At 34.8% G+C, this 25,770-nt stretch overlaps 1 protein-coding gene across 5 annotated transcripts in view; it reads left to right on the forward strand.

The window, feature by feature from the left end:
• Nucleotides 1-25,770, forward strand: part of RhoGAP19D (Rho GTPase activating protein at 19D) — a 503,360-nt gene that overhangs the window by 186,699 nt on the left and 290,891 nt on the right. For all 5 annotated transcript variants that reach the window (XM_090412052.1, XM_090412051.1, XM_090412054.1 and 2 more), the window contains one exon: nucleotides 12,316-13,037. In XM_090412052.1, the coding sequence (XP_090268178.1) occupies nucleotides 12,316-13,037 (722 nt within the window). The remainder of the gene's footprint in view (nucleotides 1-12,315; nucleotides 13,038-25,770) is intronic.

The raw sequence follows: 25,770 nt of genomic DNA on the forward strand, positions 1-25,770 counted from the left end.
TAGAGCAGATGAGGTTGGATATTAGATTAGTGCATTGGATGGAGACTGGCTATCTGATAGGTATCAGCAAGTTGTGTATGGGAGACTAATATCCCAGAAAAGGAAAGTTACTAGTGGTGTTCATCAGGAGTCTGTTTTAGGGTCATTGCTGTTTAACCTATATGTTAATAATATTGGCAAAGACTTGGATGAGAATATTCAGTTGGGACAACTTGTGAAGAGTAGAGAAGATGTTGTAGCCTCACAAGAAGACTTGAATAGATTGAATGAATGGACATGCAAATGGGGGATGCCAGTTTAATGTTGCCAAATGTCAAGTTTTAAAATTTGGGAAACAAAAATGGGATGTAGAACTTAAGCTTGGTGGGGATATATTGTTGGAGGTGGAGGAAGTAAGAAATCTTGAGTTGGTAGTGGATAAGGATCTGAAATTTAGGGGACACATTGCCAGAATTGTACGAGTAACACAACGAATTCTGGGAATGATGCAGAGGACAGTGTCTTGTAGAAGTAAGGAGATTCTTGTTCCATTGTGCATGATTCTGATTAGGCTACACGTGGACTCCTGTGCACAGATTTGCTCACCTGGTTTACAAAATAATGAAGAGATATTGGAAAGGATATGGAGGCGACTGACTAAGGTAGTTTCTGATCTCTGGAATGAGGAAAGGTTGAGAAGATGTAATTTACAGAGTCTATTGGATAGGAGGAAGACTGCTTACATGATAGAGACCTACAAGTTAGTAAGGGGGTTATTATAGGATCAGTGTTGTAGAGGTTTTATAGAAAATGGTCGGAGATCAGGAGAGAATCAGAGGTCATCCATGGAAGCTGTATAAGTAGGATGTGAGCAGGGAATGAGAAGCAAGTTTATTGCATACAGAGTTGTGAATGATTGGAATGCCTTGCCTGAGAGTGTGGTGTCTGCAGAGAATTTGAGTGTGTTTAAGGCATGGTATAATGAGCTTTGCCTATGACAAAAGGACCTTTTAAAGGAGTCTTTGACTCCATGGGGTCTTAGGATAATAATAATATGACGTTTCAAATGCTGAGTTATTTTGGTTTATGTTAAACTGAAGTTTTACAATAACATGGTAATTGTTTTCATTTTTTAATAATGAACGCCATTCTTGAATTCTTGCAATGTCAAGTTCTTAGATGGAGTTTTATACATTATCTCCTGGATTTAACTGCATGATTGGGAAAAAGGGTGCCTGTAAAATTGAAATGTCTGATAAGAAATAATAATTTTAATGGAGCAGTACGCTAGACATATTAAAGTGTTTCACAGCTTACACATGTAACAAAATTATATAGAATTTATTCAAAAACTCCAATATATTTTATCCAACATTATGTGGATGAATCCAATACATTCAAAAGATGTATTGGATTCATCTTTTGAATGAAGTTAATGGTCTATCTCCCAATATATTTTTCCACATATTGGACAAAATATACTGCAGTTTTTCAATAAATTGTATATAATTTTATTACATATATAAGATATTCTTCTTCTTCTCGAGTATTCTGCAATTGAGCAGGTTCTTCTTTTAGTAATAGAAACTTTCCTTCCACTCTCTTCTGTTCTGAACCTTCTCTATCAAGGTTGTGTACCTGTCTCCATTCAGCATATCATTTAGCATTGTTTTCCTTACTCTTCCTCTGGATCTTTTTCCATGTATTTTTCCTTTGATGGCATTAAACTATTAAATTATAAGCTATTAAGCTTACTTTAATCTGATGATGATGATAATAAAAATCTATAAAGTAGTACTATATGAAGCCACTGGTCTGTCAAAAAATTATATCATTTGAAATGCAGTGTGAGCCTTGTTTACAAGCATAATAAATGTTATAATATTTAATACATATTGCATTTATTATTTATTTCATTATATCTACTTCATTAAATAATACATAATTATAAATAAATTAATTGCATCACTTTTGACTTTTTAACTGATCTCTAACTTTTTGAATATTTGATGAGGTTTGCTTCTTTATAGATGCCATGATGGTACTACAATTTTATTTTATCAATCTGTTCTAATTTCTGTTTTACAGATGTATTCTTTTAATTTTTCTATCCATCATGGATTAATTAAAAAAATTGGTACAGAACAAATTAAATTGTATATATACAAATTAAATTGTATATACAAATCCATTATATTCACATTGCTGTGTTGATGAAAACCCATTCTTTTCATTATTATTTCCCACAGTTTCACATGCTCAACACAGTCAAAAGCTTTAAAGTAGTCTAAGAAACACATTACTAGAGGGAGTCTGAATTCTTTATATTTTTCTATGATCTGTCTAAGGCAAAAGATCTGATCTCTGGTGCCCTTACCTTTCCTAAAACCTGTTGTTCCTCGGGCATCTCTGCCTCAACTTTGGCCTCAATCCTATTTAGCATGATCTTCAATAAAACTTTGCTTGCATGAGATATTAAACTAATAAGTCTATAGTTCTTGCATGCCTTCATATCATCTTTCTTATGAATTGGTATGAAAACCGATTTCTTCCAGTCTCTTGGCCATGATCCTGTCTCCCATATCCTTGTAATCAATCTATGAAACACTCTTATCCTTCCATCTCCTGTGGCCTTAATTAACTCTGCTGCGATTTCATCTGCACCTGGGACCTTCTTGCTGTTAAGCTGCTTAACTGCTCTTTCAACTTCATGCCTAAGTGGAGGAAGTTCTAAATCAAAATTTTCCTAGTGAGAGGGCTCCACATTTTCTTTATCCACTCTCCTGTACAGATCCTCACAGTATTCTTTCCATCTGTTTTTGAATTCTAACTCTTCTGTTAGTAATGCTCCATTCCTGTCTTTGGTGACATTCAGTTTGGGCTTAAACATGTGCTTTAAGTTACGAACTAAATAAAACAATCATTTATAATTGTGCTTCCTTATCTGGAACTCTATCTCTTCACATTTATTAGTATAGAACTTTTTCTTGTCTTGCTTGATGGCTCTTCTGACTTCTCTATGTAATCTCTTATATTCTTTAGTCCCTGCGTTTCTTTGTTTTTCTACCTGCCTTCTTTTGATTGGTTCCCATGTTGAATCTGATATTCATGGGTCTCTTGGTCTTCTAATTGGGCCAAGATACTTTTTCACTGTATCCTGTATTATCACCTTGACTCTTTCCCAAAGCATTTCTGGCGAGTTCTCCTCTTTGGTCTTCAAAAAATCATCTAACCGAGTTGATGTTTCCTCTGTGAATCCATTAGGAATTACTCTAACATCCAATGTTAGCTTATCCAAGTTTTTGGAGTCTTAGTCTTACTTTGGCTCTTGCTAGCTGATGGTCTGTACCCAGGACAAGTATGCACAGAGATGCTCTTCTTCCACCGCTGGAGAGCCAGGATGTAATCAATCTGGTGCCTTGACTTATCAGTGTTAGATATCCAAGTATGGGTCAGCCGTGGATGTTTCTTGCAATTGAATACAAATATTATGCCATATTTATTTGCATTCTAGAGACATATATCTCAACTGCCAAGCAAACAACACTGAACATTGCCCAGTGGAAAACTTTCTTTTAAATCATGTTGGCTGAGCGGTTAGCGTTTCTTCTCTGCAGCCAAAAGGCTGCTGGTTTCAATCCCTTCGTGGAAATGGATGTGTGTAATTGTGAAAATATTAGTGGTGGTAATGGTGGCAGTAGATGATGATGATAGTTGCAGTTCATTGTAGTTGGTAGATTTGAGTAGTGGAGACAGAGAATTGTAGAGTAGGTACGTCCCTTCCTTTAAAGTCATAACTGGCAGCAGACAGTGACTTGATGTCTCAGTATTTTCTAGCTACCATATAAAAATGGAACCCTAACATTTGAATTTATATATCCTGTAAGTTATTTATGTTATAGTATGTTAGCTTATCCATAAGTTATTTAACATTCACAATTTGTACATTCACAATTAAAATAGTTGTTACTGTTGTATCTTAATTTTTTTCCAGTATTTGCTTTTAAATTCTCAGCATTATTTTTGTGGAAGTACTGTATTTACAACAAAATACTTGATTGATTGTCATGCCTTTGAAGTGTCGTGCTTTATGTATTTTACCATACAGTAAATATTTTGTTGGTGTGCCATTATTGAAAAACATTTTGATCTGTAAAAGAAAGTTTTGAGCTTAAAAGACAAATAGGCAAAAGAAATATCGTTCTCAGCTCTGGGGTACTATTATTATTGTATTATTAACACCAGACTTCCATGGAGTTAAGACTCATTGCAGGATGTACACACTGTTATATAACTAAAGTACAGTGTGGTCAATGTGTACATTCACCACACTGTCATTCATTATATAATGAAACCTGTGGAGTATCCATAACACATATGCCACAGTAAATAACTTTTTTTTATTATGTAAATATTTCATCTTATGTATCATAAGACATCATCAGTACACTGATCAAACAACAGTAGAAATTGAATTAAAAAAAATAATAGCATGCATGCTTAAATTGGAATCCCTCTACATATACAGTCAAGTGTTCATGGATTAAACCTAATGGGCTGACATCAAAACTAATTAAATTAAAATATAACAGATAAATTTATTTAATACGATGATTGAGGATAACAATTTCTTCAACTTTTGGAATAGTGAGACAGTCATTCTGATTAAGAATAAGTCTATGAAAAAGGCTTCAGCACTTTTTTTGTATAAACATTCATGTTAAATATGAATCTGTGTAGTAGCTTAGCGTTTTGCCATTGGATCCTGTGTTAACATTTTCAATTCCATGTTGTGCTAGGCCAGATTTGTAAGGTTTGATAAGATGGATGTGGTCTTGATGTTCAGAGACATTCTTATTTATAGATCTTCCTGCTTGTCAGTAGTAAGACAAGTTACACGAACATGGTACTTCGTGCACACTAGGTAGCATCATTGGTGAGAGTTTATCTTTTGGAGAAGGTAGCAAGTTGTGAATTTGGTTGATGGGTTTATATCTAAAATACTGCATTTAAACATTAGAAGTATGAGATAAAATGGAACATCTAGAACTAATATTAAATGATCTAGATTATATTATAGATATTCTAATACTAACAGAAATATGGATAAAGGAGCATGAAGCCTATACTATTTAGAAGGGTTTAAAAAATCTATCACAGTAGGGATTATAACAGATCTGGGGAATTACTGCTCTTTGCTTAAAGACATTTAACTGTTAAACACATTAGCAGTACAAAAATGGAAACAGCTGTGAATGTTAGCATTTACTTAGAGAACTACAATTACTACATAATGGCTATTTATAGATCTCAGTCTTTTTATGTCTTATGACTTTACACAAGAATTGGACACCATTTTACATGACATCGATTATGATAATGTTACCATAATTGGTGACATAAATATTGGTCTGTTAAGCGACAGCTGTTATTCCCTCGATTTCATGGATTTATTAACCACATATGACTTTGAGCAACATGTAAATGTTCTGACAAGGGATTTCAGTGGCTGTGCTTAGTGTTTGGATCACATGTTTGTAAGAACACAAAGATCTGACTAAAATCAAGACAGCAGTGTTAAAACAGCCGATCACAGATCACTTTCTAATATCTGTAAGAATCCATCTCCAATCAGCATCCACAGACACAAAAGACATCAGCATCCAGTATCCTAGAATAAACTACAGTGTGCTAAAACATAAATTAAATACTATATTTTGGGAACAGATACAATCTGAAACTAATGTTGATGATACTTACTGCAAATTCGTTAACATATTAGATATATTAATGAAATACAACTGAAATACAACATGCCACTGTCATACTCCAAGGAAACAGGTGCAAACTTGCGAAGCCATGGATAACACAAGATATAAAACAATATATAAAACTTAGAGATAAGATGTATAAAAAACACAAAAAGTACTCTCACAATGAATACTATCAGAATAGCTTCAGACGTTATAGGATCCAAGTAAGCCATAAATTGAAAGAAGGAAAAAAACTAGTATTACTGTAATGAATTTTTGAAATATGAAGGTAGTGTTAAATTGTAAACAATATGCTGGGAAAAAATATCCAAAAACCAACACTTGAGGACAGCAATCATATAGATATAACGTGAAAGAACATTACCAGACAGGCCTAAGGCCTAATCTTACCAGATATATGGAAAACTCTAATCAGATCATTTAACCAAAAAGAAATGAACTTTCATGAATATTTACATTAAATATCTCAGCAAATAAAACGTTGTACTTGTGACATGTGTATCATATCACTGTTTCACGTTCAGTGATAACTTTATATAATTTTTAGAATTGTCGGTTAGTTTCCTAGTTTTTGTTACTTTCTATCACCTACCAGTGTATTCCTTTGAAAATGCTGACAGATATTAATCAGTGAAACGTTGGGTATTAAACTATTATTTACTTGGCTAGCTTACAAAATAAGTCTTTAATTTATTATTATTGTTACCAGACAGCTTTAATAATTACTTTGTAACCGCCAATAAAAAACTTGTAAATAGTCCTAATACTCCATCGTAAATTGCAGACTTAAAAGAAATAAGAGTTCAATGTACTTTTTTCTTACTTATGAGAATGAAATCAAAATATCATACCGGAACTTAAAAACTTTTCTGCTCTGTTCCACGATAGTATTGTGTGTGATATTCCTGGCACTCTCTCACACACAATGTCAGCATTGTGTGTGAGAGAGTGCCAGGAATATCTGATAGCTCCTTTGATGACTATCTTCACACTGTTGCTGATGACTGGTGTGTTTCCAATGGTAAGAAAACTATGGTAATACCAATATATAAAAAAGGATGAATAAATGATCTTAAAAACTACAGGCCAGTCTTCCAACTTCCAGTTTTTCTCTGTTTTTTAGAAAAAAACCACTTAACAGAAAGTAAACACCGAGCATGCGCTGTTTACTTGACAAACTTGATTTATTCATCACAAGACTAATACAAACTAACTAGCAGTCTTTCTAGACATCCAGAAAAACACAGAATCCCAGGTTATTTTATTAAAAAAAACTGCTGAATATAGGAATTAAAGGCTGTGCACATGACTGGTTTAAAAGTTATTTAATGTCTAGATCACAAGCAGTAAAAATCAACAAAAGTTATAGCAATTTTGTTCAGGTAAAATGTGGTGTTCCCCAAAGTTTTGTGTTTGGGCCAGTACTACTTATAATTTACATCAACAACTTTTCTGACCTGCAGTTATCAAGTAAAGTAAACACTTTTACAGATGATACCACATTGATATTGACTGTAAATTCTGTAAATGAATTGCAAAATAGGGTCATCACAGATCTGCAAATAGTGACAAATTGGTTTCATGCCAACAAACTCACTCTTAATGCTGGAAAAACAAAATTTATAATTTTTAAACTCAAAAATACACCTAATAGTAAAACCAATTTTTCCATCCATATATTCCTGCTTAACTGGAATTGAAGTAACCAAAATTGTAACTGTATGGAGATAGAAAATGTGAATACTATAACCTACTTAGGATTAAAAATAGATAGCAACTTAAGCTGGAAACCACATATTATTACAGAAGTATTCAACAGAGTAAGATTTATGCTATCTCAAGTTTTTTTTCTTAAAGAGATTCTTAACTCTGACAATGTCAAGAACATTATATTTTACCTGCTTATTAAATAATTTAAGGAATTTACAATGTACACAGGATATAAATTAAATTAAACTTTAATCTATGTTTCCAATATTTCGGCACCGTCACGTTGCCATCTTCACAGGAACTTAAAATAATGACACTTGCACGCAGGCACTACACACAGTAAATGAGGACAAAGCAGGAAGCTATTGTTTCTCCTAAAAGTCCTGATGGTGCCCCCTAGCGAGTTATGTAGGTATTCTTGGCTGTTGGGCTGAAGGTCTTCTGATATAAGTCTCCCCAATTTGGGGCAGTCTCATGCAGCCAAATTTGTTGAGGTTAGGACTGTTTCTTAGGGCTGAGGCTGATTCCATGAATAGCCTTTCAAATTTGAATTTACTATGGTGTATTACCGTGGCTTTCTTCCACCGTATTCTGTGGCGTATATCCAGAGCATGGTCTGCAAGACCAGAGTGGCTGTACTGGTGAAAGCCTGAAGCACTGAACGCTCTCTCACGTGGCCACAACTTCGCCATTACTCCCAGAAAATTACCGGCCGAGGAAATGATGATCCAAATTGAATGTGGGATCTGCAAACTTTCAAACCACGTCGCTAACGATATTAGACTGGATGTAGCTTGTGTTCTCACCAAAGCAAGACCACCAAAAACCAACATGTCCAATAAGGAATATAAATCTCTGCAGGAATTGAAGAAAAACAAAGAAATATTAATCACCAAAGCAGATAATGCCACAGTAGTACTTAACCAAAAGGATTACACAGGTAAGCTTAATGCTGTACTATTAGATCGGGCTATTTACCTCCCTATCGAATACAATCCCAGCAACTCACAAATCAGAAAACTTCACAGGCTCCTTAAGAAAGTCACTTCTTGACTTCTACCAAGAAGTCACTAACAAATGTTAGTGACTTTGTGGTAGCAGTCACTAACAAATTAAATCCGTTTAACTCCATACCCCTCCGTATATATATGCACTCCCAAAAATACATAAAGAAAATGTGCCATTACTTCCCATAGTGGTGGCATTGATTCCCCCACATACAAATTAGCTAAACATTTGGCCAAAGTGCTCACACTGGCAAAACACCATCACACACAAAAAATTCAGCCCACTTCAAAGCCAGCATAGAAAACCTTACACTCAAACATACTGACAATGGTCAGTTTTGACATCTCCTCCTTATTCACAAATGTCCCACTCAAAGAAACCTTAGAACTAATCCAAGCTAAATTTCCTCCCGATATCCCAGCCATATTTCAGTTCACAATGAACTCGGGTTATTTCGTTTGGCGAGGAAAATTCTACAAACAAATAGAGGGGACCATGAGTTCACCACTTTCTCCACCCTTGGCCAACTTTTTTATGGACACTTTTGAAGAGAAAGCCTTAAACTCTGCCCCACAAAAATCAACCACATGGCTTCGCTACATTGATGATGTGTTCGCTATTTGGCCACATAGCTCTGATACACTCCTCTCCTTCCTAACACACTTTAACAACCAATACCCCAGAATCAAATTCACCCTGGAAGAAGAAGAAAACAACTGCCTTCCTGTCTTAGACACACTAGTCACCCGCCAGCCTGATGGAACCTTGGTTTTCTCACTTTATAGAAAACCCACCATACAGGCAGATACATTCACCAACAAACCCACCATCCCTCCCCTACAACAATATGGAGTTATTAAGACATTACACAACAGGGCTAAACTTATCTGTTCAAATGACAATGCCCTAACCACACGACTAAACCACATCCTCAACACTTTCTCAGCCAATTGCTGAGAAATTGGCTGAGAAAGTGTTGAGGATGTGGTTTAGTCGTGTGGTTAGGGCATTGAAATATTGAAACCAAACCCCCCCCCCCTTCACAAGAAGGATTATTCTAAATCCATTACCATTCTCTACATCCGAGGCACCTTGGAAAAAATTACCAAAATCCTAAAAAAAACATGACTTGACCTCGTGTTACAGACCATATAGAAAATTGGCGTCCCTTATCTGCTCCACTAAAGACTTACCTACCTGGTGTTTACCAGGTCCCTTGCAGCTGTAAGCTGTCCTACTTCAGCCAAACAGGCAGGACAGTGAATATCAGAATTTCAGAACACAAGGACTAAATCCAGTTTCACCACTAAGGCCACTTTGGTTTTGCAGACCATGCTCTGGTTACATGCCACAGAATATGGTGGAAGAAAGCCACGGTAATACACCATAGTAAATTCAAATTTGAAAGGCTATTCATGGAATCAGCCTCAGCCCTAAGAAACAGTCCAAACCTCAACAAATTTGGTTGCATGAGACTGCCCCAAATTTGGGAGAATTACATCAGAAGACCTTCAGCCCAATGGCCAAGAATACCTACATAGCTCGCTAGGGGGCACTATCAGGACTTTTAGGAGAAACAATAGCTTCCTGCTTCATCCCCATTTACTGTGTGTAGTGCCTGCATGCACGTGTCTTTATTTTAAGTTCCTGTGAAGATGGCAATGTGACGTTGCCGAAATATTGGAAATATAGATTATAGTTTAATTAAATTTATATCCTGTGTACATTGTAAATTCCTTAAATTATTTAATAAGCATGTTTAACCAACGTCTAAGCCTTTCTACGAGAATTATATTTTACCTGGATACAAACTATTATGCAGTATGGCATACTAAGCTGGGGAGGAACATATTACACCACAACCACACTGACACCATTAATCTCTTTACAAAATAAATTAATACACATTATAACCAACATTAAATATAGAGATGTTATGGTGAAGCTAAATCTACTGCATTAAATATCCTTCCGCTTAGACAACTATATATTTACAGGATGCTACTTTTCTTAGACTCCATTAATCTCTTTGCAAAATAAACTAATATGCATTTTAACTAATGTTAAATATAGAGCCACTATGGTGAATGCTAAATATACCATATTAAATATCCTTCTGCTTAGACAGCTGCATATTTACAGGATGCTACTATTCCTAAAGAAAAGCCACTTATGCAGAAAAGCGTGCTTAAAATATTTTATCGCCAAAGCTCAAAAAGAAATAATACACAAACACTTGGCTCCAAAAATTTTCACCGGCTTACTGCTCTTAATACGAAAAGAAAACAACATGAACACATTAATAATCTGATTAGACAGCACCTAAATTTTTATAAGAAGAATATTGAAAATTTATTTAGAATAATTATATAAAAGTAATTAACCAATTGATACCAAGAGAAATTAACCAATACAAAATATTCAAGTAATTACTGATCTGCATTGTTCTTATTCCATGTGTACATATGAGTAGTGTGCGTGTGTATATATATATGCACACACACATTATTCTCTAAATATATTGTCAATATTTTTGTGTACTATTATCCTGTGTAATTGTTATATTTCTTGAAACATGGATGAGCTCATGCTATTGGGTTATACACAGGATGTCGTTGTTTTACAATTTTATCATTCAAAAAAAATAAATAAATAAATAAAAAATTAATGAGATGAAATGATATGCAAATGATAATATAATGATATGTAATGATAACTCAGCAATAATAAAAGTTGAAAAGAAGAAGGCTATAGGACTCCTATACCATATATTAAAGGCATCTCTGAGTATGTAGCAAAAATTATGAAAAAATATCAACTCATTGCTACCGATAAACCCATCAATCAAATTCACAACTTGCTACCCTCTCCAAAAGACAAACTCTCACTAATGATGCTACCTGGCATATACAAAGTACCTTGTTTGTGTAACTTGTCTTACTGTGGACAAACGGGAAGATCTATAAACATATCTCTGAACATCAAGCCCACATATAAACATGAATGTTTATATAAAAAAAGTGCTGAAGCCTTACTTCATAGACTTAATCTTAATTGGAATGACTTTCTCACTACTCCAAAAGTTCTGGGAAATTGTTATCCTCAATCGTATTAAATAGTTATTTATTATATTTTAATTAATTTAATTAGTTTTAATATCAGTCCATTAGGTTTAATCCATGAACATGTGACTGTATACATAGAGAGATTCCAATTTAAGAATGCATGCTACTGCTTTTTTTAATTCAATTCCTATTGTTGTTCAATCATTGTATGATGACGACGAAATATTTACATAATAAAAAAATTATTTATTGTGGCATACGTGTTATTTTATAGTTGCCACACTGTCAGGCAGTGCATTCCATTCATCAAACCCCATGCATAGAACCTTCTTTTCACACTGTTTTTACAGTTTCCAGGGATGGTTCCTTTTCCATTCTATGAAAAATTTCTTCCATATTAACCTGCTAACAATCCTTTGCCATCTCTGTCTCCTGAGGCTTTGCAGATTGCACTCTCTCAATCTGTCATTGTTATATTCTACATTCCAAAGACAATTTGCCGCTTTAATCTTATCTGGATCATTTCTAATATATCCTCATCGCCATGAAAGACTATGGGATAAATCTTTGCACATTAATCCATATGAGACTTAATCAAAGTCTTATACAATAGAATAACCAAGTATATAATAATAAAATACCCTACAAAGTGCATTCATATATAATTGTGTGATTTTTAATTGTAATATATAATTTTAATCGTCTTTTTTTTTCTACGTCTTGTATTAATATATTGTATTAATATATTATTAATAGTTTTACTTTCTATTTATATATAGTATTTTGCAAATTCTGCTTATCAACCTGTTACAAGAGAACCTAAAGCACCATCATATCTTAATTTAAAACCTCCATGTTGGAGTTCTTCAGGAAATGCTGGTATTCTTCCCAAAGAGCTTCCTGCTTCAGAAAGTACTTACGTTAATTTCAGGCACAGTGAAGATGTGAAGAGTTGGGGACCTGTTACACAGAGTAAAACGAAACGTTCTAGTAATTCCTACCGGCCTACACAATACTGTGATCAATGGTATACTCAAGAGAGAGATGAGAACAGAGTTTCTTTAGCTAGTAATAATTCAAGCAACAGTTATCATCCCAGTAATCGTTCTTCCTATAGTTCTGTGATTGATTACAAGAATCATCATCTAAATAGTGCTCCTCAACGAAATACTTGTAATACTCATTGTCCCAAACCTTCATCAAACCTTAGTGCATCTGGTTATGTAGGATCAGATGCGTCATCTTCCTATCAGTCCATTTCAAGGCCTCACAGATTTCAGGATGCACTCTCACGGCTGCTTTATGACATGTGGTACCAGCAGAATTTACCTATACAGCATACACATCCTTCTCATAAACATTCTCTAAATTATTCTGCTGGTTCTCCAAGGTCTTACAGTGAAGATATGACAGATGACAGAAGAGAGAATCGTGCTGGAGGAATTGCAACACTAATTTCCAGAACGATGAAAGCACTGGTTCCACATCATAGTGATCTAAGGTATGGAAAAAAGTAAATGAAATAATAATAAATAAACAAAAATTGCAAAATATGAAATCCAAAATTTTTGGAAAATTATCAGCAGTCTTACTTGTACTATAGTAATGATTTAGTGTAATCCTATTCAAAGTATCTCATCTGTTGTTAATGTAGCTAATCTTCTTAGCCTTCGTTATATTAATATTATATTAACATTTGCAAGCAAATATTTACTTATATGAGTAGAATTTCTTCTAAGTAAATGAAGGTACACCACCTATTTTCTGTAACCCTCAGTTCTGGAGCCTTGCCAGATTAGCCGTTTTGCTGGATCAATGGAGGTCACATAATAATAATAATTTATCAGTACACCTCTCATCCATTAATTATAACTCTCATGTCTTTGAAGCACCATGGATGGTAGAAACTTAAATACTATTACTATTGTACGGCCACCTTCATGGAGTCCAAAGACACATCACGGGAGTCCGAAACTATCCACACAATATCTATCATACTTCTCCTTGAACCCATTAACAGACAAAGTGCTCACAACTGACTTTTGCAACCCATTCCATTCATTCATAACTCTCTAAGCAAAAAAATCTAGTCCTTGCACCCCTACTAACCACACACTTACTCAACTTCCATGGATGACTTCTTGTTCTGCTCTATCAAGTGCTGAAACATTTCCTCTACATCAATCTCTTAAAACCCTTTAAATAACTCATATGTTTCTATCATATCCCCTTTTTTTATCCTATCATCCAACTTCTGCAACCCACAACATATCCTCATAGGGCACATTCCACAGACCACTCACCATCTTGGTTATTGTCTCTGAATTCTCTCTACCACTTCATCCACATGAAACCCAGGAGACCAGACTTGAACACAGTAATCCAGATGTGGAAGTATCAAGGTCTTATAAAGAGAAATAATCACTTTCCTATATTAAATGTGAATTAAGTTATTAAATTCATTAGTATAAATGATACAGTATATGTGGATATAGAATTGTGCTTATTCCTGAAACTACCACTATGAACTGGCCATAGCTAGGTTTAATTGTAAGCAAAATAATTTTTCTTACATCTTGGTTATATGTATATATAATATTTTTATCTTATTTTTATTTATTTATTTATTTATTCTTCCCCCCTCCTCTCACACACACACAACACTGAGAATCATTTAAAAGCAAGAGATCACCATCTAGTGCATATGTAAATAATTAAGCATGTGCCTGCATGCATATCGCTCTTAATTTTTTCCAGACAGAGGATGAGCTAGACCATTCATTACTAGAAAATTGGTTGTTTACCCTGTATATGCTTGCATACCAATTTTATTTATGAGCCATTAAACCTACTTCACGCAGTACATACAGAATATTTTCCATACTGACTTTCTTTCCAATTTAATTTCATTACTGTTTATGAAGGAGTGCATTGAAAGAGATGATTTTTGATTTCTATTTTTTATTATTGCAAGAATGTTGAATTTTTATACGTTCCTAGATATTTTGAAAGCATTACTGTCTTTCCTTTCCTTTTGGGGAACCTTGTAACCTCTGGAGAGTGCTTCCCCTGGGTGGCGGATAGGGGATCCCACCAGATATGGTGGGGTGGTCCGAATATATTGAATAAGAACTCGTGGACCAACAGGGCCATATGGGGCAATCATCTTGATTGTAAGGGAAGTGGCACTTCCATGGTCTCCTAGCTGGATCTATCCTCTTCCTCTACTTTGAGGAAGATCCACTCACTTTAATCTTTCCTATAAGGCCTTATCGGCCAACTCTTCTTATTTTATAATCCTTATGCTATTAGAGTACTCGAGGGCTATGGGGTCTTTGTCTATGCCCCCTCTATAATCTACTCTTTCCCCTTTTTAGATTTGGAAGAAGGCTAGTTCATAAGCCTTAAGGTAGCAGTCCTACCAATGGACTATCCATCACTAGGCTAATCATCTCACATGGAGAACATTTATCTACTTTTAAGCCGACAGAGAAAGGTCATTGAAATGTATCTATGGAAAATGACACTGGAATGGAAAAGGCAAAGCAAAAATGGAAACAACAGAACATAATATAATACATATAGCAAACTGAAACGTAAGAGGAATAGCATATAAAGACATAGAATGAGACCAAATATGAATGAAGAAATTTTCAAATAATAGTAATCACTGAAACAAAAAAGAAATTAAAAGGAACCATGAGAACTGGAAATTTTAATGTAATATATAGTGGAGTTGAAAGAGACCAAAGAGCACAAGTAGGTGTTATGATTTGGATTCATAATTTCCTTTCAAAACAGTTAAAATATCAGAAATTATGGAATGAAGGAATAATAGAAGCTAGAATAAAAATAGAGGTTATTTAACAATATTATTTATCTTATGGCTATTACATTGCAAGAAAAAGAAACATATACAGTGTTGGTGATAATTACAACAGTATGTATATAATTAAAATATAAATAGACATGTGTATAAAAAAATCTAAATTTGACATCTCTAAATATATGTACATAGCACAAACACATTAACATACAAACAACTCCAATAGAAATTACAAAATTACGAAAATTAAGGTTCTTCTATCAGTCAGATATTACAAGTTTATATCTAAGTTATTAATCCGGTCAATAGTTGCAAGTGTTGGAACTAGGAATTCTTATTCCTCTCTTTCGTATGCTCTCAGTGGGCATTTTTGACAAATATGCTGAATGATCTGCTTCTCACTTCCACAGTTATATTGTGGGGAACGAATTTTCTGGCACTTGGAAAAAAAAAAGTCTGCACATCGACCGTGGTTAGTCCTTAGCTGATTTAGCGTAATCCAAGTTTTACGTGGAAGGTCATATCTAGGTGGTTGTTCTTCAATGCAGGGAAGGTTCTGCAGGTCTGGATCTGCAAACACCTCTCATTGGCGTCTCCACTCTTGATCGATGTCAAAATTGTCCTTTAGCAGTCTTATAGCAGTACTAACAGGAGGATATCTCGATTTCAATCCATTTATTAAAACGAAATGTCTCTATGCACTGGAAGATGGAGGGTTTTCCTGGATCTTTCTATGCTCCCTACATAAAGCATTGGCTCTTCTTAACAGTGGGAGAGGAACATGGCTTAAAATTGGGAGCCGTTCTATACGAGTACTCTTGATTGTCCCTGGAATAAGATGCTTAGTATTATTGAGCTGTTTGTCAACCAAACGGGTGCGTGCATTCTGTTAATCTATACTGGAACTCCATATTCGGCAGTGGAAAGTACAAGGCTGAGAGCTGAGCATCTAAGCATCGTCGCAGAAGCTCCCCAAGATGTTCCCGTCAGTTTCTGAATTATATTCTTGCGAGTCTTGATTTTAGCTGATGTGTTCAAGAGGTGTCAAATGTCAGAGGCCTGTCAAGAGTTATTCCCAAATACTTTGGGGTACTGTTGTGTCAAAGAAGTTGTCCATTAAGGTAAACCTGAAGTTCTCTATTAGCAACTTTGTTATTAAAGTGGAAGCAGCAGGTCTCAGACTTGTTGGTATTTGGTTGAAGCTGCCAATTCCTGAAATATCTACCAAGGGAGGTCAGGTCAGTCGTCAGTGTTGTCTCTGTAGTTTCTATTGAGCCACTACTTGTTGCCAGAGCCCAATCATCTGCATATCCAAATTTTCTGGATATGATATCTGGCATGTTGGCGATATATAAGCTAAATAACATCGGAGAGCGGACAGAACTCTGGGGAAGCTCATTATTCAGTAATTTGCTTCCACTTGTTTTGGTTCCCAAAATAACCAGGAATGACCTATTACTGAGCATATCATTGATAAGCCCAGTTGTTATTTGGCATCGTGTAAGTAGTTTATAAATGAGGCCCTGCCTCCAAACCATATCATAGGCGGCAGTGAGGTCTATAAAGGCAACTGACGGTTTAAGGCACTGCTGAAATCCTACTTCTATATGTGTAGTCAAAGATAGGACCTGGTCTATAATGCTTCTGTTTGGTCTGAATCCTGCCTGTTCAATAGGTATATGTTCCAGTATTTTTGGGTGCCTATTCTGTTCAGTAAAAGTCTCTCCAATAATATAAGACACGTGCTTAACAGAGCAATTGGGCGATAACTCTCCTGCTCATTTGGTTTACCTGGCTTGAAAATAACTATTACTTTTGATTTTTTAAACTCTGAAGGTAAATGTCCAGTCTGTAAAATATCAGAATAAAAATTTGATAGCCAGAAACACACACATTTACCGCAGTGGCTAGAAACTCAGGGTGCATTCCATCAGACCCTGGAGCCTTACCTGGCTTCATTTCCTCCAATGTATCTGTCACTTCTGTAACAAGAAAGGGGAAAGAATAACAAGATTCTTGATTGCACGTCTCTTTCAATTTATCAAGATCTCTTTTAACTCGAGTATCATGGCTATTATTCCGGGGTGCTCTTGACAACGATAATATTTGATTTGCAATTTGATTAGGAGACACTATGGCTTCCTGGCGTCCTATCAGTGAAACGTCTCCCAGTTTTCTTAGTAGACTCCATTCTCTGTGGCTAGAGTGCTTAAAATCCAGAGACTCAACAGTTTCTGTCCACTTGAGTCGACAAGCATCATTGAGGTTTTGCAATAATTCCTCGGTGATTTCTTGTTCTCCACTATCCAAAAATTCTTGTTAAAGGGTCTCACTCCTTTCACCCCATCCGGAATATACTCTTTTCTAAAACCTCTTGGGATATATTTTTTGGCAACTGTAATGACAGCATTTACAAATCTGCTATAGTTCCTTGCTGTGGGTGGTATCCAACTGAGACATTTGTCCAGATCTTCAGCAAAGTCATTCCAGTTTGCTTTGCTGAAGTTCCGGCGAGGAAAAGAGGAGATCAGCGGTACTTGCAGCCCCCCTTCGATGAATACAGGTCGATGTTGACTATGGGAGAAGTCCTTCAAGACTTTTAGCTATCAAAGTTCGCTGTTAATACTCTTGGAAACAAAACACAGATCTGGATTGTATGCTTGATCCCAGGCCGCAGACTTAAAGGTGCCCCTATCTTTTGCGCAAAAGATCAAATGGTAATTATGATCTTCAGCCCAGTCGACAAACGATTCGCCATTCAAGTCATTAGTCCTATATTTCCAAGTTTCATATTGACTGTTGAAGTCTCCTATATAAACTGAAGGGTGGGCTTAAGTCTCTAACATATGTTGGCCACATCACACTTGGAGGTTTGTATATTGATGACTGTGATTTCTCCTATTTTTACAGTCACAGCATGGATATTTCCTTGGGTTGATGTTGATATGAGGCAAACATCATCAATCTTGCTCTGAGCATATGTGGCAACGCCATATAGTTGGTGGAGTGTTGCACCTACTAGATCATACCCTGGAATTTTACCCCTTTTCTGAAAATCCTTCTTTTCAGGCATATGTGGCAATGCCATATACTTGGAGTGTTGCACCTACTAGATCATACCCTGGAATTTTACCCCTTTTCTGAAAATCCTTCTTTTCAGGCATATGTGGCAATGCCATATACTTGGAGTTTTGCGCCCACTAGATCATACCCTGGAATTTTACCCCTTTTCTGAAAATCCTGTTCTTTTCAGGCATATGTGGCAATGCCATATACTTGGAGTGTTGTGCCCACTAGATCATACCCTAGAATTTTACCTTTTTTTCTGAAAATTCTGTTCCTTATTTAACAATAATTGGTTTATATGTCCCAGAAGGAAGAGAATATGGTAATATTGAATTTTATAATCGGTTACAAAATATATATAATAAAATAAATAAACATTATTATGTAATATTAGCAGGAGACTTAAATGCAAGAATTGGAAACACAAAAATTAATAATAATATAGGAATATACGGAGAACATACTCTAAACAGGAATGTAAAAAATTGATAGACTTTGTAGTTTATAATAACCTTAAAATAATGAATTCTTTCTATAAACATAAAGACATACATAAATATACTTAGGCAGCAAGAGGATGGAAATCAATATTAGATTACTTTATCTTAAATGAAAAGACATCAAAGTTCTCTTTAGATGTTAGAGTTCACGAAGGATATGAAATAAGTAGTGACCACTTGCTCATTAAAATAAAATTAAGATTGCCACCCAAATGGCTACAAATAACAAGAACAAAAAGAAAATTTAAACCATTTGTTTATAAAACTAGATTATTAAATGACACAAATATACAATGGCTATATGAGCAAAGAATTAACCAATATTTAGATAAAATAAAACGAAATGAAGAAATAGAATGGCTTAATATAAAAAAAATGATACTAAATACAGCAGCAAATGAAAGTTTAGGAAAGACCAAAAAAATTCAATAAAAAGAAAAAACTGAAGATATGGGACGATACAATCAAAGAAATAATCAAAATGAAAAAATGATAAAATTCAATTAAAACCAAATATCGTTAGGGACTATAATTTGGGTATGTCAGGCATCGATCTTTCTGATCAAATGTTTTCTTACTATTCCGCCTTACGAAAGACAATTAGATGGCCAAAGAAATTGCCAATACGCATTTTCGATATATACATTCAAAATATGCATACATTTTATAATATAATTACTGGAAACGCAATGACTGCGTTAAAATTTAGAGATCAATTTATCTCAGTTTTTGTTGGAATGGATGAGCCTACAGCATCACAGAATATCAGCAGGATTCGGGATCTTCGTTATTTGGAAATTTTACCACCTACAGAAAAAAAGAATCGCCCGACAAAGCCGAGTACACGAAACACATTATTATTGTCCCATTTGTCAGGAAAAACTACCATCGTGCGTGGAAAATTGTTTTAAAGTGTATCATTCGTAATTTGAATAAATTGGTTTTTATTTTATTGATTTCATTTTATTATTTTTATTGATTTTATTAGTTTTAATTTGATTTACAAATTACTGGTTAACTTGTGCTTGGCACAGGAGGTCGGTAATCGACATACGAGTATATTCGTAGTTGGCTTCTGAAGCACATATATTTTATACTATATTTTAGCTGAAATTATTTCCCCAGACGTGCTCTCCGCTTTATCACAAGCGAAGGGTCCAAATTAAGGTACTTATACTAAGGGTTAACTCATGCTTGGTATAGGACAGTGGTGCTCAACCTTTTTTACTACGCGAGCTACTTTTCTATAAAAAGTTATTCGGCGATCTATTCTCTTATATATAAGTTATTCGGCGATCTACTCTCTCATATAGATCACGTTCCCCCAACCTGATATCTGATTACGCACAAATAAACAACTAAAAAAAATACACAACTTAAAACTTTATTTGTGTATTAAAAATTTATTTATCACTTTTAATTATTTTAATACAATAAATATTTTAATACAACAAAAAAAAAATATATTAGAATAAAATATTTATTTCTCTATTTTGGAAAACCAAAGTTAGAAAAAACAACAGATTCAGACATCATCATCCTCGACAAAATATTTACATATTATTAAAAAGTTAATTACTGTGCATGTGTGAGTGTATAGTTATTGTGAATTTATAGTTATGAATATTCCACAGGTTTCTCTATATAAAAAAAATAATTAAAAAAGAAGCATAACATAAATGGTTAAGCAGTAAAAGATTAGAAGATGAAATAGAATATAAAAGAATAAGAGCAATAGCTAAAAGAGAAGTCAGAAAAAGACATAGAGAATTATGGAACAAATTTGTTTCTAATTTAGAACATGATTTACATAAATTAAGACCCAGTGTATATAAGATTTTGAAACATTTAAGTACAGATACTAAAGGAAACTTAAAATTAAACACCAATTTACAAAAAATGAAAGATAAAATAAATCCAAATGATAATCTATTAATAATGGGAGATTTTAATGCCAGAGTAATGAACAATCCTCTAGGTACAAATATAGGAACAAATGGTGAAACAACATGCAGTAGAAATGGGTATAGACTTAGGGATTTTTCCACATATGATGACTTAAAAATTACTATTACTTTTTTCAAGCAAAAAGATTGCCATAAATTCACTTGAGAAACAATAAACTAAAAAGTATAATAGATTGTATAATAGCTAATAGGAAAACAACTAATATGATACTAGATACCCAGGTATTTAGAAGTGCAGAAATCTGATCATTATCTCTTATAAGGAAAATTAAGAATACCCCTAAGATGGTTCAAAATTAACTAAATCAGTGCTAAGAGAAATCTCCAGGAATCTTTTAGAATTCACCTCTTGGATGATGAAAGTATCACCTACCTTTATTTGGAAAGAATAAATGGAAAACTAGAGGAAATAAAAGAAAATGATGATAGAGATGGAATGGAATAGTTTAAAAAATAGATTAATAAATCCTCAGAACAAAAAAGTAAATGGATGAGGAGAAAAGGAATAAGATACTGGGAAGAAAACATTGGAGTAGTAATCAGACAAGAAAGTAACATGTAAACAATGGATAAACACAAAATCACTAGAAGCAAAGATTAATTATAAATACAAAAGAGCAATAGCAAAAATACTCGTAGATAGGCTTATATTTTGATAACAACTGACTATTAAATTGTTTAAGGAATTTACAACATATACTGGAATATTAATTAAAAGAAACTTTAATAAATACCTCCTGTATTTCAGGAATGACACATGCATGCAAGCACTACAAAAAGCAAATAAAGCAGAAGAGAGAAAACTACTGTTGTTCCTAGAGTCCTAAAGGTGCCCCCTAGTGGGCTATATTGGGTTGAAGTTCTCAACATGCAAGCTTCCCAAATTTGGGGCAGTCTCATGTACCCAAATTTGTTGAGGTTTGGAAAGTTTTTGAGCTGAGGCTGATTCCGTGAATAATCTTTTATATTTAAATTTGCTGCAGTGTGTTATTAATGTGACTTTCTTCCAATGTATTCTGTGACAGATATCCAGAGCATGGTCTGCAAGCCCAGAGTGGCTTTACTGGTGAAACCGGATGTAGTATTTGTGTTCTGAAATCCTGACATTTGCTGTCCTGCCTGTTTGGCCAAAGCAGGACAGTTTACAGCTGCAAGGGACCTGATATACCCCAGGTAGATCTAGGGGAAGTGGTTGGTCTTTGGTGGAGCGGATACGGGATGCCAATTTTTTATATGGTTTGTAACAAGAAGTCGGGTCATATTTTTTTAAGATTTTGGTTAAGTTTTCAGAGGTGCCTTGGATGTAGAGAACGGTGATAGATTTAGTGTAATCTTTGTTATGAAGGGGGACGGGAGTTCTGGTTAACTGGTTTTAATATTTTTTGGATTTTTTTGGGGTTGTAGCCATTGGCTAAGAAAGTGTTAAGGATGTGGTTTAGTTCACTGGTTAGGGCTTTGTCATCTGAACAGATGAATTTTGCCCTGTTATATAGTGTTTTTATAACCCCATATTGTTGTGAGAGGAGGGTGGGATTGATTGTTTGTGAATGTATCTGCCTGTGTGGGTGGATTTTCTGTAAACAGAGAAAACCAAGGATCCATCAGGCTGGTGAGTGAGTAAAGTGTCTAGGAAAGAGAGACTGTTGTTTTCCTCTTTTTCCTAGGTGAACTGGATTCTGGCATGTTGGTTGTTTAAGTGTGTTAAGAAGGAGTGAAGTGTATCTGAGCCATGTGGCCAAATAGTGAACACATCATCAACGTAGCGAAGCCAAACAGTGGGTTTTTATGGGGCTGAGTTTAAGGCTTTCTCTTCAAAAGTCCCCATGAAGAAGTTGGCCAGGAGTGGGGAGAGTGGTGAACCCATGGCTGTCCCCTCTATCTGTTTATAGAATTTTCTTTGCCAAATGAAATAGCCTGAGTTCATTGTGAGCTGAAATAAGGCTGAGATATCGGGAGGAAATTTGGCTTGGATGAGCTCTAAGGTTTCCTTGAGTTGGACATTTGTGAATATAGAGGAGACATCAAAATTAACGAGTTGTCCTGGTGTTGTACCACCTTACCCCAGTCCTGAAGATACTTTCAGGCACAAACTTTGCTCACACTTGGATAAAGGATTAAACTAATTTTATTATACTTTAACCAAGTGAAAAATAAACTTTCAACATCTTTCTCTAAATCCAGAGTAATTTATTAAAAAAAGGGTGGCACACCATTTGGCAACTCCTATAGGTAGAGATGACCTGCTAATGCTTCTGCCTGGTATCTGCACTTGGGCCTGGCTCCCACTGAACAGACCTCAATAAAGGTCAAAACTAGTCTGGGTAGTGGCCCTTCCCTTAATGCATAACATTAGACATATCCACAAGGAGATGTGTTTTGCATTATAGGAGATAGGAGTGTTGGTAGCTTGCTCCACCTTTGCAAGGAGTGCCTTGGTGTTGTACCACCTTACCCCAGTCCTGAAGATACTTTAAGGCACAAACTTTGTTTGCTCACACTTGGATAAAGGATTAAACTAATTTTATCAAAATTAACCTTTATCAGTATGTTGGAGTGAGAGGTTTTCTATACTGGTTTTGAAGTGGGCTGAGTTTTTTATGTGTGATGGTGTATTGCCAGTATAGTGTGTGAGCACTTTGGCTAATTTTTATGTGGGAGAATCAATGCCATCCACTATGGGACGTAGTGGCACATTTTGTTTATGTATTTTTGGAAGACCATATATTTTTTTTTGGGGGGGGGGGATCTAGAGTTATAAAAACACTATATAACAGGGCAAAATTAATCTGTTCCGATGACAATGCCCCAACCACTGAACTAAACCACATCCTTAACACTTTCTTAGCCAATGACTACAACCCCCCCCCCCCCCCCCCAAAAATCCAAAAATATTAAAACCAGTCCCCCCCGTCCTTCATAACAAAGATTACATTAAATCCATCACCATTCCCTATATCTGTGGCACCTCTGAAAAGTTAACCAAAATCTTAAAATAATATAATTTCTTGTTACAAACCATATAAAAAGTTGACATCCCTTATCTGCTCCACCAAAGACCAACCACTTCCCCTAGACCTACATGGAGTATACTAAGTCCCTTGCAGCTGTAAACTGTCCTACTTTGGCCAAACAGGCAGTACAGCAAATGTCAGGATTTCGGAACACAAAGACTACATCCGGTTTCACAGTACATCCACTCTGGGCTTGCAGACCGTGCTCTGGATACCCGTCACAGAATACGTTGGAAGAAAACCACATTAATACACCGCAGCAAATTTAAATATGAAAGATTGTTCATGGAATCAGCCTGAGCTCTAAAAAACTTTCTAAACCTCAACAAATTTGGGTGCATGAGACTGCCCCAAATTTGGAAAGCTTGCATGTTGAGAACTTCAGCCCAGCAGCCAAGACAACCCAATATAGCCTGCTAGGGGTACCTGTAGAACTCTAGGAACAACAGTAGTTTTCTCTCTTCTGCTTCATTTGCTTTTTTGTAGTGCCTGCATGCATGTGTCATAGTTGTATGTTCCGATGAATATGGCAATGTGACATTCCCGAAATATAGGAGGCGTTTATTAAAGTTTATTTTAATTAATATTCCAGTATATGTTGTAAATTCCTTGAACAATTTAATAGTCAATAGCAAGAATAAGGATGCTGAAAAAAGAATAGAGAAACATAGCAAAAGGGAAAGAGATGTTTCAGTGATAAGACCAACTATATGCAAAATTCTGAGGAATATGAATAAAGAGGTAAAAGAAAAAGTGAAACTTGAAATAATCAAAGAAAAGACCTGGCTGGATTTCTTTCAAAACTTATTGCAAGATAGTAATGAATTTAAAACTGACATAATGCTCGCTACTAACAGTACAATGGAAGAAATAACATTACAAGAAATTCAACAAGGAATACTGCAAAGCAAATCAAGGAAATCTCCTGGAAAAGATGGAATAAATATAGAACTTATAAAATATGCAGACATCAAATGATTTTTAATATTATTTTACAATATTTGTCAGCAAGGAAAAATCCCAGGAAGTTGGAATAAGGCAATTATCATTCTAGTTTATAAAAGTGATAAGTGCAACTGTGAAAGCTACAGAAGAATAAGTCTTTTAAATAGGTCATAAGTTATATGCATAAATATTAACTTTGAAACTTATGATTCATATGTAGAAGATAAACTTGGCAAAGAACAAAATGGCTTCTGAAAAGGATAATTGTGCATTGACCCAGCTTGTAGATTAAAAATCTTTAATGGAAAAACGTTATGAATACAACATAGAAATACACACAAAGCATTTATAGACCAGAAAGTCTTGGACAGAATCTTAAGGAACAAACTGTGTAACCATACTCAAGAATCTAAGCATTCCAAATCAGCTGCTTGCTGCAATAACCAACATGTATCAGAACAACCAAATAGCTCTAAGAATCAATGGTAAAGTCACAGAATAGAAATCAATAAACAGAGGTCTGTCAAGGATGCCCAATGTCACCACTCTTATTTAATATCTGTATAGATGAAATATTAAAGAAATTGAAGAAAAATATAAAACCAGCATTTAAACTGGATCATAGAACTGCACTTAATACTCTTTTGTTTACAGACAATTAGATAATCATAGGAAAAAGTGAAGATGAACTCCAAAGATCAATTTACTCCTTAAACATAAGTGCAAAAAAAAGAAAAAAATTTAGAATGCAAACATCAACAGATAAAATGAAAATCATGGTTTTTAAAAGACCATCTCCAGTCAGAAGTAAAATCCTGATTGAAAATAACATTTTAGAACAAATTAACTGCTAAAAAAAAAAAAAAAAAAACTTGGATGTGCTGTATCATATACGAAGGAAGCTGACATTGACATCAAA

This window comes from Typopeltis vanoorti, chromosome 22 (assembly GCF_054136105.1).
Source record: "Typopeltis vanoorti isolate ZY-2024b chromosome 22, IOZ_Tvanoo_1.0, whole genome shotgun sequence".
Classification (NCBI taxonomy): Eukaryota; Metazoa; Arthropoda; class Arachnida; order Uropygi; family Thelyphonidae; genus Typopeltis; species Typopeltis vanoorti.